This window comes from Schistocerca serialis, chromosome 5 (genome assembly GCF_023864345.2).
Source record: "Schistocerca serialis cubense isolate TAMUIC-IGC-003099 chromosome 5, iqSchSeri2.2, whole genome shotgun sequence".
In the NCBI taxonomy this organism is placed as follows: domain Eukaryota; kingdom Metazoa; phylum Arthropoda; class Insecta; order Orthoptera; family Acrididae; genus Schistocerca; species Schistocerca serialis.
The window spans coordinates 576,251,000-576,272,098 of NC_064642.1; the positions used below are offsets into that span (position 1 = coordinate 576,251,000).

Consider the following 21,099-nt stretch of genomic DNA (forward strand, 5'->3'; position numbering starts at 1 on the left):
TATCTGGTTAAAGTTTGATCTCCTTCAAATGTATAACATTGGCATTGGATTAAATGGTACCTCAATTTGAGGAAGTATTTTGGAAAAAAATTGCATCAATTTCTTTGTAATTTTTTTAATAACCCTAAGCAGTTTCAAAAATATTCAAAATACTTTTAATTTGTTTAGAAAGTGTGCTCCATTGCCTGATACCAACAAAAAATCTGTAAGACCTATACATTATAAACAGTGCCTGAAAAAAATAGGCGTTGATTTTTACGTAATATTGAGCCGGAAAAGTATCCTGTATACTTAAACTAAGGTACTCATGTAGAACAGCCAAAGATGTTGCAGTTATGGTAAAAGCAAAATAAAAGAAAATCTCAAATTCAACGAGGTATCTGTTAAGTAGAAGATTTGGGCTTTTGGCAAACTACAACAGTTAGGCTACGTGGAACAATATGCAAAAGTATTTGTTCTAGTATATACGAGGGCGTGCTGAAAATTAATGCCTCTTATTTTTTGTGTGAAAACTCTTGCAACTTTTTAAATAAAACAAACAACATTAACATTCTACATGTTTATTCTTCGTGTCTACGTATTTGCAGTTCTTTGTCGCTAGAGGGCTCCGAAGTGTTGCGTGTAATACGACAATGTGCAAAGTTACTATGCCGGTGAGTGAGAGACAGCGTCCTGTAGTCGAGTTTCGATTTGAAGAGTTCGCCTCTCCTTCAGCATGACAATGCCGACCATAGACGTGCGCAGCGACATCTGCAACAATACGACGCCTTGGGTCCACTGTCGTCGATCATCCTCCACACAGTCCCGACTTGGCCCCATCCGATTTTCATGTTTTTCAAAACTTAAAGAAAGCCTTCGGCGACTTCACTTTGACAGTGATGAAGCGGTGCAAGGAAAGGTAAGGTTGTGGCTCCGGGAACGAAGTCAGACATTCTACAGCAATGGTATCAACAAACTGTTCTCTTATTGGCAGAAATGTGTTCGTCGCCAGGGTGACTATGTTGAGGAATAAATATGCAGTCGTGAACAAGAAAGATGTAGATTATTAATAACGTTTGTTTTACCTAGGCCTTAAGAATTTTCATATAAAAAATCTGAGGCATTTCTTCTCAGCATTCCATCGTATTTTCGACTGCAAGTGGGGAAAAACAAAATTTTTTTTTAAGAGAAACAAAAACTGATAAATTAATAATGGTTTTCAAAACTAAGGTTTCTATGTGACTGTCAAGGAAAGCATAAAATGGCTTTGGAAGTAAGAAATGGAATCTCAATATAAAAACTGTTCATAACCAAAACGCTCCTCAGCGAGTAGTTGAGAGATGTATCTTGGAAATTATTTAAATTCTTAAACAAATGTGTCAGGATAAAAGACTGGATGATTAACTAAAATAAAATGGAAGTGAGCGAATCAAGCGTATCGACGGTAGGTGCTGGAGAGAAGGACTTAAACGACGGAGATGACGGATGAGTAGTTTACTTCATAAAACATGCACTGAGAACATGGATGCGCGTATATGTTGTTTTTGTTTTTAGGCTTGTTTTCCTCAGTCGCAGTTATACAAGTAATATACACTGAAGAGCCAAAGAAATTGGTACACCTGCCTAATATTGTGTATGGCCCCCGCGGTCACGCAGAAGAGCCGCAACACAACATGCCGTGGACTCGATTAATGTCTGAAGTAGTGCTGGAGGGAACAGACACCATGAATCCTGCACGGCTGTCCACAAATTCGCAAGAGTACTAGGGGGAGGATATCTCTTCTGAAGAGCACGTTGCATGGCATTCCAGATATGCTCAATATTGTTCATGTCTGGGGATTCTAGTGGCCACCAGAATTGTTTAAACTCAGAAGAGTGTTCCTGGAGCCACTCTGTAGCAATTATAAACGTGTGAGATGTCACATTATCCCGCTGGAATTCACCAAGTCCGTCGGAATGCACAATGGACACGAATGAATGCAGGTGATCAGGCAGGATGCTTACGTACGTGTCACCTCTCAGAGTCGTACGTAGACATATCAGGGGTCCAATATCACTCCAACTGCACACTTTCCACACCATTACAGAGCCTCCACCATACTGAACAGCCGCCTGCTGACATGCAGGGTCCATGGATTCATGAGGTTGTCTCCATACCCGAACACATCCATCCACTGGATACAATTTGAAACGAGACTCGTCCGACACGTTCCACACCATTACAGAGCCTCCACCATACTGAACAGCTGCCTGCTGACATGCAGGGTCCATGGATTCATGAGGTTGTCTCCATACCTGAACACGTCCATCCACCGGATACAATTTGAAACGAGACTCGTCCGACCGGGCAAAATGTTTCCAGTCATCAACAGCGCAATGTCTTTGTTGATGGGCCCACGAGAGGCGTAAAGCTTAGTGTTGTGAAGTCATCAAGGGTACACGAGCGGACCTTCGGCTCCAAAAGCCCATATCGATGATGTTTCGTTGAATGGTTCGTACGCTGACACTTGTTGATGGCCCAGCATTGAAATCTGCAGCAATCTGAGTCGGAAGGTTTGTACTTCTGTCACTTTGAACGATTCTCTTTCCGGCCGCAGTGATGTCGAACATTTGATGTTTTAGCGGATTCATGATACCCACGGTACACTCGTGGAATGGCCGTACGGGAAATCTCTACTTCATCGCTATCTCGGACATGCTGTGTCGCGTCGATCGTGCGCCGACTATAACGCCACCTTCAAATTCACTTACATCTTGATAACCCGCCACTGTAGCAGCAGTTACCGAAGTAACAACTGCGGCAGACACTTGTGGTTTTATACAGGCGTTGCCGACCGCAGCACTGTATTCTGCATGTTTACATATCTCTGTATTTGAATACGCATACCCATACCTGTTTCTTTTGCGCTTCAGTGTAGGTCACAGGCGATCCTTTGCTACTGTATGCATTTCACTTTATTTCAAACGTCTTCAGTGGTTAGGTATTTTGTTTCCTGCTTCATTCTTAATGTGTAGAAGGAAACAAACATCCGGATACTGGAAATGCATTGACATAAAGTGAAACGCACGTGGTTTAAATAAGATATTGCATTAAAGTCGCCAAAGACGGTATACAACCTATATTATTTTGATGCCCGTAATGTATGGAAAACTCTTTCCAAAGTCTTTATCCATCAGTGAATGTCAAATGACTGATGATGATGGTGGTGTGAGCAGTGTAAAGTTTCGTCCCAGTCAAGTGTGTGTGCTGTAATGATGATGTGAATGGTTTTCAGGGTGTTCCAGAAGGAGCGGAATTCGACGCAGCACAAGGCACTGCCTCGACGTCCCGAGTCCCGCATATCGTTTACGGAGTACCAAACGTACGACGAGGTGTGTATCTCCCACGATTTAAATAACTACACAAATGCCGTGACCCTAAATTGATAATTGCAATTGACGCGATTCTCAGAGGGTTTAGCGTAAATACAGAAAGTTCTAAAAAGTCGACAGTATGTTGCTAAGCGATCTGATAGCGCATATAACGCTACTGAGTTACTAGCTTCAGCCTCTATGGAGAACGAAGCATTCATTTAGTTTAAGACACCCCTATCTGAAGAACTTTGGGAGAAAAATGTAAAGCTATAAAACGAAATAATTTGTTAATGTCCTTTTAAAGTGGAATAAGATAAAAAAACTTGTATTTATTAATGAATAAAAAATCTCAATAACATTCAGCTGCGAAAAATATATTTTTACCAGGCGGTGGAAGGGTTCCCATATTTAAAACATATTAATAATGAAGTGGACATTGATTACGTCGTTCACATAGGGACGTATCCGACAGCAAAAATTCTGTTCAAACACCTCAGATATAAAACTCATCCTGTTATAGATTGCTAAGAGTGTCTTCAATAATTTGCAGATAATGCTATTTAAATGGTGTGGAAGGAAAAACCATACGTGATCGATGACTTAAAGGAGACATCCAATTTTCACGAGCATTCTGGATGAACAATTCTGATATGGATATACCAAGGCGACTCCACCTTCGTTGACCAGTACGTAATGTTGCAAAGAGAATATACAGCTCAAAATAGAGCCTAGACGGGAGGGACAGCAGTAAAAGTAATGTAAATCCCAAATCCGCTGTTCAAACCTAGTCCAATTATTAAAAATAAAATGACAGATCAGTTTTTATTGTTCCGTTTGCAGGAGATCACAAAATATCGTTACTTATGGCTTCATGTTTACGATTTCGAAGACACTTTTTCCGTTGTCTATGAAACTATGAATAGGTACAACAAAGGTATCCTGAATAAACCTATAGCTTCTCGGCTAAAATTTCGAAATCTCTACGTCTCGTTTTGTCAAATTATCTTCTAAATTTCACTATATCTGTGTTGTATATGCCGTTTTTAATTTCTTTTAAACACTAGACAAGTCACAATTGAGTAAAATCAGCCTTAACGGATTATAGATACGGTATGTTTTCATATTCCTCGAACTCTACATGCGTACACCCTCTCCATTAAAAAAGTGGTAATTAATAGACAATTTATTTTTTGTTTTGTAGTATAGGGACTGCGTAAATTGTGTATGCATTGGCTATCTCTCGAACCATGTTAAGTGTTTTTGGAATGGAATACCATGCAGATATTTCCAACACTCTTTCTGATAAGGGCCATGTAAGAACTACTCAGAAGTTGCTACCATTCTCTAATATAGTTCACTCTAAATAATGAATAATGTGAAGTCATCTACATGAATAACGAAAGGAGTCCGCTAAATTTCGGTTACACGATAAATCACACAAATCTAAAGGCTATAAATTCAACTAAATACTTAGGGATTACTGTTACGAATGACTTAAATTGGAAATATCACATAGATAATATCGTGGTAAAAGCAAATCAAAGACTATAATTTACTGGCAGTACACTTAGAAAATGCAACAGATCTACTGAAGAAATTGCTGTCACTATGTTTGTCCTCCCTTTTCTGGAGTATTGCTATGAGGTGTGGGATTCGTATCACACAGGATTGACGGAGGACATCGAAAAAGTTCAAAGAATGCAGCTCTAATCGTAATATCGCAAAATAGGGTAGAGAGTGCTTGCTAATACTGTATAATGTTGATTGGAAACCAAACTGTGATTGCATTTGTTTGGCGCATACAGAAATTGTTAAGAAGAGATGCGATCTATAGATGTGAGTCCTCCTGTTACTCAAACAGTCATATGTTTAAATTTTAATGAACCTTAGGGGTAGATACTGCTATGGAGTTTACAAGGTGTATTCATTAAATTAATAAATTGCCTAGAGCAATGAGTTATGTCTACGCTGTACCTCTGGTTTACAGATTCGGCAGTACCTGTCAGACCTGGCTTCAAGCTACCCCAGCCTGGTGTCCGTGGAGACCATTGGGCAGAGCTTCGAGGGTCGGCCCATAGACATGATCAAGATTTCATCGGGTGGGGACGGCACCCGTCCAGTAATCGTAATCGACGCAGGCATCCACGCCAGAGAGTGGATCGCTCCAGCTGCCGCCCTCTACGTCATCAACCAGCTGGTTGAGAATGCAACCGAGAGCGCGCTCACAGCCAGCGTCGACTGGCACATCATACCCGTGATCAACCCTGATGGTTACGAGTACACGTTCACATCGGTAATGTTAACACTTGTTACTTTTGACTATAGCAGGGGCGGGCAGGAATCCTGCACGTGTGCGGTGCACTTGCACGCGTGCAGTTAACAGGCGTTCTGCGTGCACACAGGGGCAAGCTGGCCACCCGCTTATCTCCCCTCCCCACCATACCTTCTGTCCGCTCCTTCCTCTGCAATGCGTTTTGTTTCCTATCTTGCTTTATTGAATGAAGGAATAAGGTTAGTAGGAGTGCGTGAAAGATATCGTGGTTTGAAAGAGTACCTATTACCTACGATACGTTTTATTTAATTATCGTAGGTGGAGTGGAACAAAATTTCTACGTACAGGCAAACGCAAACAGTTACTTAAATTTTCATCACTGATATCTGCTCTTAACCGAGACTTAGTAATTCAGCAAATGGTTTTCCAGCTCTCGCTATATTAAGCGCAATCTTGTAACTTGCACGTACTGCTGGGCTATTATTGTTGTCGTCCTGAAAAATTGAAAACAGTGCTCCATAAAATGTTAAATCAGTTAGATGAGAGACATGACGAAATAAAGTTGCAGATCTCTCGTGACCACAGCAACTACGACAGATTCATTTAGTATCGTCAGATCGCTCTTCTGAAGCTCAGTCAATTTCCCCATCCGCTCAGAATCCGACAATAAACTGTACTCGTCCTTGTGAAATTTGTTATAATGGCCTTCAATACTAAACTTCCACTGACCAGCGAGAATACTGACACATACTAAACATTTCGAATTTTCACGTTTTTGCACAAAGAAAATATGATTCTCCCATTACTTTTTAAAAGATAGCAAATTTCCACTTCTCCGTTTCCTTGTTTCACTCTGCACTTTCCGGTTCTTGAAATACAACGTTCACTACGTAGTGGTCGCTTGGTATCAACGTCCGCAGCTTAGCCTGGCACCACACTGCCGCAACCTGCCGGCTGTCGCCACTGCCCCAGTGGACGATTGCACTCGAGCAGCACACGTGCAGCGCTGTGCGCTCATGAGCCGCGTGCAACGTTTGCCCGCCCCTGGACTATAGCATTTCTGACCTTAGTATTGGTGTTGTACAAGGCATCCAGCGAAGGAGTCCCTGATTCCAAAATGAAATACCTCGAAGAGTAAGATCGACGTACGAGTGCAACAAACGGTACGTTTATTGTGAAGGCTGTGAAAATGTTGTACATTGCCAATAGATGTCGGTGTACTCACAATACGCCGTGCCTACAAATATCGCCCGGCAGCTCAGAGGGATCAGATCCACCGTTGAACCGCGGAAGGAGATTAGCCTACCAAACGAAGAGATTGAAATCATGTATTCCATCCAACAACGTCTTTTTATGGTAATGGAATACCACAGGTTGGAACACAGTCATACGACTACAAACGCAGTTTTCAAACACAAGTTACTGTTCCAAAAGAAAAACATTCGCAATCTCTTCGCCATATTCCAACGGACACGCAGCGTGGCTGATGATCTAGCGGGCAATATTGGCCCCAGACAAACTGCAGTTACTCCTGAAAATGTCGCCGTGGTTTCTTGAATTATTCTGCAAAATCAAAGACAATTTCCGCACAGTCTGGCTTGAAGCGTTCCCGCATGGATTATATATTCAGACAGAGCTTACTTATATTTCCATTCAAAATCCAAAGCCACAAGGCCGTACCTGTATGAGTTATGTGACAGGTAAATGACTTTACGAACCAGATTCTCACAATGATTTGATAAAGAAGGATATGATGTTGGCTGCAACTGGTTCACAGGTCAACTGCACTTCCACATGAATGGAGTCGTGAATAAACAAAATTTTGACGGCTTTGGGGTTCCGAAAATTCCCATTTGTGTGTAGAGATACCACTGCTTTCTTCCAAAGTTACTGTTTTGGCTGCGGTATGCAGCAGGCATTATTGGCCCTTTTTCAACCGAGAAGCAATGACGAGTGAACGTAACGCTAGAATTTTGGATCAGTTCGTCGCCACACGGCTAACCTTGAATCAGCGATCTGTTTGGCATCTGAGTCCGTTTGCATTGACACACTATGGGATGAAGTGGCAAATTTCATCGTTCGTTTTTGCCTCCTCCGTACTGCGACTGGTGGACGTTTCGAAAAGACTGTGATCTGATTCCAAAGCCTGCCTGCTGAGGACGAGTTGAATTGTGCATGCTGATACTGTAAGTCCTGCACTGTGTACAGCGGCATCCGTTAGCAGCTTTTCGAAACTTCTGCATGAAATTTTTACAGCTTTCACAATAAACATATGTTTTGTTGTACTCGTCTATAGATCTTATTTTTCGAGATGCTTAAGTTTAAAATCAGGGACTCCTTCGGTGTACACCAAGAGCACCTATACCCAGGGGCAAGGGCGGCTGGCGCCTCTCCCCTAGATCTCAGGGAAAGCAAAAAATATAGTGTATTCACATATTTTTCTTTCAAGAAAATGATTTAAAAGTCGGTATTACACAGGTTTTTAACAGCTGCGAAAATGGAGCTTTTCATGGCTACTTGCGAATCGCCATTCATCTTCCAAAATATTAAAATACTGCATATCCCCCCCCCCCCCTAACTAATGCACACCCTGTTTGAGACAGCGCACACAAGCAATTGCATTAGAGATAGCTGTTGCATAGGACAGAGAGATGTCGCCACAACGAATGGCGCTGTTGCCATTTCACGTGACTGGGATGTCGTTAGGCCTGCTACGCCTTGAAAGTGAGTACTGGGTAGGCAAGCTTCTTATTAACAGTAAATTTCGCATCGACCAGACCGTGGATCTGCGAGGCAAGGGGCACCTCCCTCTGTGGTTGTGCAGGCGCTGGACTTTCTACCTGCCAACGTGTATAGGGCGTAAGGAACCCAGCACACTAGTAATCAGAGGCCATATAAATAAACACTGTTTCAAAAAGACTTATCCGATTTTGCAAGGCTGTATCTTCTACATGAATAAAAGAAACTCGGAGTAAATTTTAAGTTATGATTAAGTTAGGCTTACAGAGTTTTTATTTTCAGAAGAACCACCCAGTTTTACAAAAGTGTATCTTTTGCATGCATGCACACACGATCTCGAGGAACTTTTAACAATTACGCTGTTGTATCCGGAATTGGATTAACAACAAATAATGATTGGCGTGAGCTCCAAATTCTGTTTATTGCCATCAGCTCCAAAATACTAACACAACTTGGTGCTTGATCAAGAGCAGCGACTGGGCTCCAGAGTCCAAGTCTGGTATGGCAAACAGTCGTAGCACAGTGTAGCGTCATTCCTGGGTGCGACGTCGACGTACCAGAGGTAGCCCAACACGAGCCAGCCTGCCAGGCGTGGCGGTGTATGCCGCTATATAGGGCGAGTGGCGGAGGAGTATGACCGCCGTAACCGAGTCCGCTGGTCGTGTCTGATATGATTGGCGGCGCGGCCTCACGTGACTGTCTCTCGGGAGGACCCGGCCGAGGTTGCCATGACAGTGCGGAAGCACTCTGTGTGTGAGGCCCGCGCCTGCGCTGTACAGCTGTGCAGAGCTGCGCATAAGCGGGGCGTGCCGGCCGTAGGCTGTATGACGTAAAGACCGCGGCCACGCAGCTGCAGGCGCCACGGTGTGGGCATTGACTATACCACATACGCTTTAGGTCAAAGTTTTTATTGCCCTTTCACATCAGCACACACTCCGCTGCAGAGTGAAAATTCACTCTAGAAGCATTCTCCACGCTGTGGCTAAGCCATAGCTCCGAAATATCTTTTCTTCCAAGAGTGCTAGTCCGGCTAGTTTCGCAGGAGAACGGCGGAATTCGGAAAGTGACAAGTGAGGTGCTGGTGGAAGTAAAGCTGTGAGGAGGATCCTGTGACGTGCTTGGGTAACCCGTCGATAGAGTACTTGGCTGCAAAAAGCAAAGGTCGCGAGTTCCACTATCAGTTCCGCACACAATTTTAATCTGGCAGTAAGTTTAATATCAGAGCCCAATCCGCTGCAGGGTGAAATATTCGTTCTAGATAGTTATCCTCGTGGCATAACCTTGTGAGCATGTCGGGAGCATACAGTGCGGACGCTACGCTGAGTCGCGATTCACTTAAAGTCGCACCAGAAGGGGCTTAGGCAGAGTCTTTAACGAAACCCCAGGCGACCTTGGAGGGCAACACGGCAACGCAATATCTTTGCCCATATCCGATGCGTCGAAAATCGTGGCGTACCATTGTAACTTAACTGTACCAGTTGAAACAGAGATCGTAAAACGCCTTTGGTTGCTTTGTTATCGCTATCGAAGCAGACGAACAGCGCAAAGCACGTTTAAGTACCCAATGAACGACAATGAGCACCGTGTGAAGCAGAGAAACCGAAGAACAACGAAATAGACGGATTGAAGGATCAATAATTGAGAGGCTATCTTATGATGGAAGACTGCGAACTCAAGCCAGCCATGAAAATATCACCCTAGGAGAAGCGCAAACGAGGACAAGTTAACAGTACAACCAAACAAATGAAACATTTCACTACGACCCGACGATAGAAGATAAACACAAACACGTCGTAATTGTAAAAATGGATAGCGTCAGCCAATTTTGCAACGCGAAAAACTTCAGTAGAGAAACACCAGGATTCCGTTGCATGACTGGAAAAATTCGACTACTGCCACCGGAAGCACCTCCACAGGAATTTTTACATTAATGAGAGGGGAACATCCAGAATCAAAGCACTTTCTTCTAAATACAAAAGCGTACTACGCCTCTTTCCAAACAACTTATTTCTGTCACTTCGGTCAACACTAACAGAGTGAAATCGAGTACGTTTTTTTTTTCCATCCAAGGACAAATACGTCACAATATGGGATCATTACTACCACTACGCAACGAAGACAATAAATTTTACAAGTATATTTCATCGGAAATGAAGAAACATAAATTGATCAACGATGCACAAATATCAATGTACTGAGACGAGAAGTAATTCTAGATGGACAGAAGACCTTACACTAATACAGTCTACTGATGCACATATTCAAAACAGCACTAGACCGAATGGTTTGTCATGACTATGAAGCTACAATTCGAGCTAACAAAAGGCCACCTGGAGAACACGAAAGTCGATTTAATGCTACTCAGATAGAAGAAGACAGAAGACGTCGACATCGTAATTACGGGCAATGAAACACAAGCCGTGACATAATTGTACAACGAAGATGAGAAGAACTACAATGCATTGCAGAGATACATAGAGAAGGGGCAAGAGGAAATGGACACAGAGGGGGATGGGGGCAATAGGAGATAGGGCGTAGGGAAGGACGTGGACGGAGAGAGGGGATAGTGAAGATGGACAGAGAGAGGGGATGGTAGTGGTGATGAACAGGGAGCTGGGAGGGGAGGATGGAGATAGGAGGGAGATGAGGTGGATAAAAAGAGAGGGGAAGAAGAAGATGGATAGAGAGAGGGGGCAGGAGGAGAAGGACAGAGAGGGGGGGGGGGGGGGGCAAGAGGACATGGACAAAGAAAGTGGCAAGAGGAGAAGGAGAGAGAGGAGAAGAGGGCAAAGGAGCAGGTGTACAGAGAGAGGGGAAAGGAGAAAATGTACGAAGAGAGGAGGAAGGAGATATACAGAGTGAAGGGGAAGGAGACGATGGACTAATAGAAGACTGGAATAAATAAATACCGGGGCAATGACGGGTTTCTCAGCTGGTAATTGACTAACTGCTAATAGAAACAACGAAAACTCTGTTAAGGAAGTGATTATTCTAGAGTGAATGTTCATTCTGTAATGATTGCAGCTTAGTAACGACCCTTGTCTGCTGCTGAAGATCGGTAATCTGTGTAAAATTGCCTTTAATTTCAATGAGTAGCTCATTACAACTCTCTATCATTAAACAGGTAGCATTCGATAAAAATGTTAGCATGGTATCAAGCATCATTTATCAGAAAAGACGAAATGAATGGGAATCAACAATCAGCGTTCAAAGCAAGGGGCGAGGATAAGAACAACGTCAGAACTTAACAACACACAGAGATGGAAATAAATTGCAACATCCTCATCCTAACTTCACGGTCTATGTCATTTATGAGACTCCTCTTGCAACAACTCCTTCCTTCCCTTATTAATTTTCGATCTTACAAACAGATACAGAATAACACGAAAAAAGTAAATTTATCTCCTTTTTTTCTCCTCTGCATGTTTACTTCCAATTATACCCCCCTCCTTCCACTATCTTCTTTTGCCTCAAACAGCCATATCACAGACGAATGCCAAGTTGTGGCACTGAAACACACCTGCAGTATTATTGGCCTACAGAGAGGCAGAAAATTCTCAAACACGGACTGGCGACACATGAAATTTTGAAGAGTTGTGCTCGAGGAGGTGCCATAGACTGCTACATCTTAGGGAACGGTCCGACATAACACAGATGTAATAACTGATAGCGAAAGTCGTAAGAGAAACTAACAATATCTGACAAATTGGAGAGCGTCAGTGCCCCAAGTTCTTAAACATCTACAAACCTACCGTGACGCAAAAACTAAGTGAAACAATTGCTTAAAAACTACGTTTTCACGTCTCTACTGTTTACCTTCTGCTGCAGCAGTCTCTCACTCCTTTACTACGCTTCCCCAAGTTAAAATCTCAATCAGATAATTAACTAACACGGAAAATATGTTCCATAAGGGTAGCAGATAATAAATTGCACAGTGAGAATGCTTTGAAAATAAAGATGAAGACGCTTTGATAACAAGTAAAATGATTTTATTTAGTCACTAAAAATACTTCACGTAAAGGAAGATCGCTCAAACAACAGTTTAACATTCTTTTTAAGTTTATTTCATTCCTCTTAGCATCCAGCAAATTCTCGAATTACTGTTGTATTTAATTCAGAACTGTATCCATATTCCGTAGTTCCAACGCTTGCACATTTTGACACAAGCTGTTGTCATTTGAAAGCATTGCGCTAGTGACTCGGTACCCATTTTGCTTGAAATCTGAATGCAGTCCTGCAAACGATGCAGTTCACATACCTAAAACACATTGTATCCCCGTTTGCGGTAAACATGTAAGAAAGGTAGAACCTTCATACTGGAATTCCGCAAATACCTAACGTAAATCTCTTTTTATATAATTATATTGTATGAAGAATTTAGTTGACACATCCAAACGTTTCAGACACTGGAGAACAGAACAGAGCGCATTGTGAAAAAAAGAGCCTCTCTGTATATTTTTATCATTTTGGTTCTCAAGGTATACGTCCTTGTGCCGGCCGGAGTGGCCGAGCGGTTCTAGGCGCTACAGTCTGGAACCGCGCGACCGCTACGGTCTCAGATTCGAATCCTGCCACGGGCATGGATGTTTGTGATGTCCTTAGGTTAGTTAGGTTTAAGTAGTTCTAAGTTCTAGGGGACTGATGACCTCATAAGTTAAGTCTCATAGTGCTCAGAGCCATTTATACGTCATTGTAATATATCTCCGTAACTGCTCTGAATGTTACAGGAACGGATGTGGAGGAAGACCCGATCTACAGAGTCGATTCTATGCGTAGGTGTCGACGGAAACAGAAATTACGATTTCCATTGGATGGGTAAGAAGAGAATTATGTTTAAAATTTTAGGCTTATTTTATATAGTTCTCACTTAAATTTCTTTCATAGCTGCTGAAAAATCAGGGGTCCTCTAACCGAGTTTCCGGTGCTTCACTGTGGAGACATATTGTAGATGAACGGTTACTCGCCTCATTGTTATCCTACATTTTAACTTTAGACGTTCCGTTCCTGCTATTTCATGACATATAGCTACATTAGATTATTTTTCGAGATCTGCAGACAGTTTATGATCTACGTTTACATGAAATTGTTGTGGATGCACACAATAAACTTTTCAAGACACAAACGACGTTGCGAAATTTCACATGACATCCTCCACATGTGTTTCAGAGGTTGGAGCCAGTTCATTTCCCTGCAGTGAGACGTACGCCGGACCTGAAGCGTTTTCCGAGTCTGAAACCAGGGCCCTGAGGGACCATGTTCTGGCAGACAGCAGCCGCATCCAGCTTTACCTTTCGTTCCACAGCTACGGCCCCGTAAGTGACCAAAAGACCCTTATCTAACAATACTGTACGAGGGCTATTAGTAAATTAACCTCCGATTATTGAAAAAGGAAGAAGTTGACAAATTTTTACATCCAAACTTAAGTAATAGAACCCAGTACGTTGTCCTCTATGGTGAATGTTCATCAGAGGTGAGGGTATCATCTGGAGTGCCCCAGGGAAGTGTGGTAGGTCCAATGTTGTTTTCTATCTACATAAATGATCTTTTCGATAGGGTGGATAGCAATGTGCGGCTGTTTGCTGATGATGCTGTGGTGTGCGGGAAGGTGTCGTCGTTGAGTGACTGTAGGAGGATACTAGATGACTTGGACAGGATTTGTGATTGGTGTAAATAATGGCAGCTAACTCTAAATATAGATAAATGTAAATTAATGCAGATGAATAGGAAAAAGAATCCTGTAATGTTTGAATACTCCATTAGTAGTGTAGCGCTTGACACAGTCACGTCGATTAAATATTTGGGCGTAACATTGCAGAGCGATATGAAGTGGGACAAGCATGTAATGGCAGTTGTGGGGAAGGCGGATAGTCGTCTTCGGTTCATTGGTAGAATTTTGGGAAGATGTGGTTTATCTGTAAAGGAGACCACTTACAAAACACTAATACGACCTATTCTTGAGTACTGCTCGAGCGTTTGGGATCCCTGTCAGGTCGGATTGAGGGAGGACATAGAAGCAATTCAGAGGCGGGCTGCTAGATTTGTTACTGGTAGGTTTGATCATCACGCGAGTGTTATGGAAATGCTTCAGGAACTCGAGTGGGAGTCTCTGGAGGAAAGGAGGCGTTCTTTTCGTGAATGGCTACTGAGGAAATTTAGAGAACCAGCATTTGAGGCTGACTGCAGTAAAATTTTACTGCCGCCAACTTACATTTCGTGGTAAGACCACAAAGATAAGATAAGAGAGATTAGAGCTCGTACACAGGCATATAGGCAGTCATTTTTCCCTCGTTCTGTTTGGGACTGGAACAGGGAGAGAAGATGCTAGTTGTGGTACGAGGTACCCTCCGCCACGCACCGTATGGTGGATTGCGGAGTATGTATGTAGATGTAGATGTAGATGTACTTAGATGTTAACATTACTTCTCCACATTCGCGTCTAGGTCTACACTTCGCAAGCAACCTTACGGTGGGTGGCGGAGTGTACTTTGTGAATCAGTGCCATTTCCCCCTTTTTCCATTCCATCGCCTAAGGTTCGCGGGTAGGGAGGCTGCTGGTGTACATGGTCAAGATAGTATCAGGAGCTCAGGTGGGCATCCGGGAGGGTTTTCCTACACGTAAAAAATGCTAGGATTCAAAGAAAATGCCAGAATTCAAAGAAAAATGGGTGTTATTCCCGAGAACTGCAGCAAAGGGGTACAGTATTCACGGAAACTGGCTACGGCTGCTGAGTGAACCACACATGGTTCGGGAAGAGCATTTCACCCTCAATAGGAAGGACTGGTGAGTAAGGAAGCTGGCAGGCAAGAGAGCGACCCGCTGTTGTGGCCGCTACCTCGTCGACACTCTTGCGTACCTCACGTGACGGCATCAAGTTCTCCCATAGACGGGTTTGTGGCAGGAAGTTGGCGTCCCTCACTCAGCAATACCGTGGTGGCGTCCCTACGTCAGCGTAATTGCGGGTGCGAGCCGCCAACAAGTACTGTGGAGTAGTTTACGTAACTGCTCATGCCACTGCCTGAGACTAAGGCAAAATGATGGAAGCAGAATACAACAAAAATTTTTACCATTGCTAGCCGTTACCATGAACACTGGTAAGCCTCCTGTGGGCTCGCGTCTCTCTAATTTTGCCTTAATGATCTTTTCGCGGGATAGACGTAGTAAGGAGCAATATATTGGTTGAGTCTTCGAGGAATGTACACTCTCAGAACATTAACAGTGGACCGTAACGTGATGCAGAGTGACTGTTGCAGCGTCTGCCACCGGAGTTTGCTGAGCATTTTGTGCGCCTTCGCGCTTGCTAAATGAATCTGTAACAAAACGTGCTCCGCTTCTTTGAATATTCTCTATTTTCCCTATCTGCCCCATTTGGTACGGATAATGATCAACAATATTAAAGTACTACAATGAAATTTTCACTCTACAGCGGAGTGTGCGGTGATATAAAACTTCCTGGCAGATTAAAACTGTGTGCCGGACCGAGACTCGAACTCTGGACCTTTGCCTTTCGCGGGCAAGTGCTACTGGCGGAATTATAGCTGTGAGGACGGGGCGTGAGTCGTGCTTGGGTAGCTCAGTTGGTAGAGTACTTGCCCGCGAAAGGCAATGGCACCGAGTTCGAGTCTCGCACACAGTTTTAATCTGCCAGGAAGTTTAATATTGAAGCACAGGCTGAACGACTGTTTCGTGAGCTATTTCCTTTGTTGATGGACTGCAATTTCTGAAGATTCTTCCGCCTTACTCACAATTAATTTTATGTGGTTGTTCCACTTCAAATTGGTCCAAACCCATATTCCTAGATATGTTATGGATATAAGTGCTTGCAGTGAGTGTTCCATAATTTTGTAATCATTCAAAAAGGGGCCTTTTGTCTACATATTCACAGTACGTTACATCTGTTCATGCTGCATCAAGTGTCGAGCCTCTGCCGGCCAGGGTGGCCGAGCGGTTCTAGGCGCTACAGTCTGGAATCGCGCGTCCGCTAGGGTCGCAGGTTCGAATCCTGCCACGGGCATGGATGTTTGTTATGTCCTTAGGGTAGTTAGGTTTAAGTAGTTCTAAGTTCTAGGGGACTGATGACCTCAGCAGTTAAGTCCCGGAGTACTCAGAGCCATTTGAACCATTTGTCGAGTCTCTGTGCAGTACAGTCTGCATTTCGCTACAATTTTCCAGTGTTTCAAGTTCTCTGTCCATAACCGCATCATCCGCGAAAAGACTAATGGAACTTCCGACATTATCTGCTAAATCATTTAGATATATTCTGGAATGTAACGGTCCTATAACATTCACGTGGGGCACACTCGAAGTTACTTTTACGTCTCAAGATTTTTCTCCATTCAGAATGAGGTGCTGTGTTGTGTTTGCTAGCAATTATTCAGTTCAATCACATAGTTGGTCTGATATTCCGTACATTCGTGTTTTGTTCGTTAGGTGACAGTGGAGAACTGTATCGAACGCCTAGAAATCAAGGAACCTACGCGCCTGTGTCTGCTGCTTTCTGTGTCTTGTGGATGCATAGGGCCCTTGTTATCTTCGAGGAGCTTCACGGTCTCCAGAAATGTCATGACACGCTAGTATAAGACATGTTCAAAAATCCTACAACAGTCGGACGTCAGAGATATAGGCGTATAGTTCTGAGTGCCTCTTCGACGGAGTTTCCTGAAAACGCGAGAGAACTGTGCTTTTTACTAATCATTAAGAACGCTTCGCTCCTCAAGAGACCTCCGATACATTGCTACTAGAAAATGGGAAAGTTCCTTCGCATACTTTGCGTAAAATCAGGTCCTGTGGCCTCTCCTCTGATGAGCGGTTTCAGTTACTTTTTCTCCCTTGGTCACTTATTTCGGTAGCTGTCATTTTGCCGTTTGCGTGACGATTTAAAGAGGGAACACAGTGTGATCTTCTCTCCGAAACAATTTTGAAAAAAAGACGCTTTGTTTCAGTGTCGTTGTTGAGTGACTGGACAGATCCCTTCGTTCGGTTTACTGATTTTAAGACAGAACTTCTCATGATTTTCCGTCAAGTTAGTAGCTAGTGCTTTACTTTCGTATTGGTTGTACGCTTCACGCGTAGCCCTGCTTACACTAATTTTAACTTCTTTTTGACTTTCGTTTGTTCAAACATTTGTCGTACCGTGAAACCAGCTTATGCTCTGATTAACGAATGGTTCCGTCTGGTGCTTTAGCCAATTGTTGACAGCGTCCTTGAGATCACTGTTGGTCGAGCTGAGAAGTCAGCCCGTCTTTCATCTTGAAGAAAAGATAAAGGTCGCTTAGTGCCAAGTCCGAGCTATAAGAGCGGTGTTGAAAAGTCTCCCAGACAAAAAGCCCGAGTTTTTCCTTTGTTCGATTCGCAACATAGGGTTGCGGATTGCCACGAAGGAGAACGATTCCTTCTGTAATCATCCTGCACCGATTGTTTTGAATTGACCTACCGAGTTTCGTAAGAATCTCACAATGAACCTGTGATATCACAATATTCTCACGTGCTACTCTCATGAAAGCTGTTGTCAAAAGTCCTTGGCGATCACAAAGAAATCTGTAACCATCATTTTGCAATCTGTTCGAATTTTTAGGGCTAATTGGACAGTGATTGTGCACCCACTTTTTAGACTATTACTTAGTGTCAGGACTGAAATACTGCACCCTCCGCTTTCCCCCACACGATTCTGTTGCGAAATTCCTCTTTTCCTTCGTGGTAGCGCTGAAGGAGCGTCAAGGCCGAACACGTCCTTTTAACTCTATGGAACATCAATTAGACATTTGTGTACTCACTGCACACAAAACGTATGGTTACCTAATCTCCCTGAGAAAATTTTATAGAGGGTTTTCCTTGAAGTCTAAAGTTCATCATCAGAAAGATCGGAAATAATAAACGCACCCATAATTTCGTGAACATCTTGTACACGTTCATGATTCACATTTGAACGTCGTCCTCGGCCACTTTCAGCATATACTCTGTGCGACCAGCCTTGAATTTTCTGAACCGTTCCTTCACAACACCGTCATATATAGGACCATCCCCACACACACGCTACAATAGACGATAAATCTTGGCGGTGTTGACTCCTTCTCCGAGCAGGAAGCGAATAACAGAACGCACGTCGCAAATGGCGAGAGACCCAATAACACCGCCATTACAATCGCTTGAGGCTTGCACACTGACGAACGCAGAGAGTTGACAGACATTAGTTGACTTTCAAAGTCTCCATTTACAACCACGCAAGCGCCATCAGAAAACGAGCATTTTATTGTTAATAGCCAATCGGAGGTTAATTAATGGATAACCCTCGTACACTCTAAGACAAAACAGTCGACGCACCACGAAGGAGTTATCCGAATAAGACGTAAATCGGTAGATAGCAAGTAAATGTAGTGACAAACAAATGATTATATTTTCAGATAAAGTAGATGATTCATTCAAGATAAAGAGCTTCACAAATTCAACAAAACAATAACGCGTTGGTTAAGTTCTGGCCCTTATACAAGCAGTTACACAGCTTGGCCCAGGGTTGTTGGGTGTCCTTCTGAGGGACGTCGGGCAAAATTCTACCCAACTGGCGCGTTAGATCATTAAAATCCCGAGAGGGTTGGAGGACCCTGCAACGTTCTCAAATGGGGAGAGATCAGGCGAGATGCAGGCAAGCAGTAGAAATTTTCCTACTGTTTACTCAAACCATTGTTTCCCAATCGTGGTAGGTGGCCCTATAATCAACAAATATCAAATGTGCTTGTTTTTATAATTAAGATCCGAGGCATTTCATTCTACATCTTATTTACGATGTAAATGTAAACCTTTGTATTCTAACGGTTTATATTGCTGTTCAAACATTACTTGAGTGTTGCAAATGTTATTGTAAAGTACAAATAATATGGCTTGACATTGACATTTCTGGCAAATAAACCAATTGTATGGTAATTTAGTTTCATGATTCTACTGGATTGATTGTGGCGACTTCCCTAACCATCGGTATGCTTGATCTCTGTGACTGCCCTCGAACGCCGCCATCGGGATGACCACTACGTGGCTACCAGCTGAATACAAACCACAACCATTGTAATTACATAAAATGTGTGTGTGTGTGTGTGTGTCTGAAATCTTATGGGACTTATCTACTAAGGTCATCAGTCCCTAAGCTTACACACTACTTAACCCAAATTATCCTAAGGACAAACATACACACCTATGCCCGAGGGAGGACTCGAACCTCCGCCGGGACCACCCGTACAGTCCATGACTGCAGCAGACCGCTCGGCTAATCCCGCACGGCTTATGTAAAATGTCTTTCAAGTGATAATCACAGGCGCAGCTGCCATAGATACTCACTGCAATCAAGCATCCTGTTGGCGAGAGGCAAGGGGACTCACAGACACCAAGCATACCGATGGCGAGAGGCAAGGAGACTCACAGACATCAAGCATCCAGATGGCGAGAGGCAAGGGGACTCACAGACATCAAGCATCCCGATGGCGAGAGGCAGGGGACTCACAGACATCAAGCATACCGATGGCGAGAGGCAAGGGGACTCACAGACATCAAGTATACCGATGGCGAGAGGCAAGGGGACTCACAGACATCGAGCATCCCGATGGCGAGAGGCAAGGGGACTCACAGACATCAAGCATCCCGATAGCGAGAGGCAAGGGGACTCAGACATCAAGCATCCCGATGGAAACAGAAAACTATTACATCCACGTTGTTGTTCCTAGATCACACCAAATGCAGTTTTTAATCAGACATTGATATGGCTAACTATATCATACTGTACAACCAAATTTGCAACATTAAAGTACATATCGAATATGAATATGAGTATCAACCGTTAGAGCACAAAGGTTCACATTTACATCATAAATGATGCGTAGAATCAAATACATCGGTTCCTAATAGCAAAAACTGGCACACTTTGTATATGCCCACTATAGCGCCATCTATCACGAATGGAAAACGATGGTATTGAGTGCACTGTACGGGGGGACACACATATGAAGATGTAAAATTGACCCAACCCACGCAGGAGGGGTGATTAGGAGATGGCCAGAACATTTTTTTTTTTTTTTTTTTTTTTTTTTTTTTTTTTTGTACGATGCGTCTTTTTCGAGGTATTTAGTTGACTGAAGTTAAAACAAACATCCTGTGGGTGTAGGCATAGATGTAGCTGTAGAGATGCTCTTGTCATTTTCAATATTATCACATTCTGCGTGCATTTCCCCAAAGGATGAATAATTTTTTGTTCTCTTTGCAGTACATACTGTACCCGTGGAGCTACACTGCTGAGATGCCTGATAACTGGGAAACATTGGTGAGCAATTTTTCCTACGTTCATAATTCATTTTAAATCATATGTCAGATGTAAATTAAAAAAATTCACAGCGAAATCATTCATCTTCGTATTTTATTACCAAACAACACTCCTTTTTTTTATCCTCGCAGCAAGCCTTGGGAGACGCGGCCAATGCTGCCCAGGAAGCGGCGGGTGGTCCCACCTACACGGTTGGAGAGTCCACGGTCGTCCTGTGTGAGTACTCATCTTACTTTTAGTTTCCCTCAAGAAATGGGACGCGTATGCGATCAGTGATTGCTCAAACAAGCGTACTCTTTGAAGGATAATCGAGTAATTCACCATTTGCTAGATATTTTAACGAGCAACATCATTTGCATCAGGCTATTCGTTAACAGAACAATTTATTAAGGACAGCTAGCTAGTTCCATGTGTGCTCAAATGGATGTGGACTCATCCATCTCATAAGTGCATAAT

The 21,099-nt window shown here is 43.2% G+C and overlaps 1 protein-coding gene across 1 annotated transcript in view; it reads left to right on the top strand.

The window, feature by feature from the left end:
- Window positions 1-21,099, top strand: part of LOC126482109 (carboxypeptidase B-like) — a 72,757-nt gene that overhangs the window by 42,280 nt on the left and 9,378 nt on the right. The window contains exons 3-8 of the mRNA XM_050106085.1: window positions 3,255-3,351; window positions 5,321-5,626; window positions 13,072-13,159; window positions 13,511-13,656; window positions 20,587-20,643; window positions 20,775-20,859. Of these exons, the coding sequence (XP_049962042.1) occupies window positions 3,255-3,351; window positions 5,321-5,626; window positions 13,072-13,159; window positions 13,511-13,656; window positions 20,587-20,643; window positions 20,775-20,859 (779 nt within the window). The remainder of the gene's footprint in view (window positions 1-3,254; window positions 3,352-5,320; window positions 5,627-13,071; window positions 13,160-13,510; window positions 13,657-20,586; window positions 20,644-20,774; window positions 20,860-21,099) is intronic.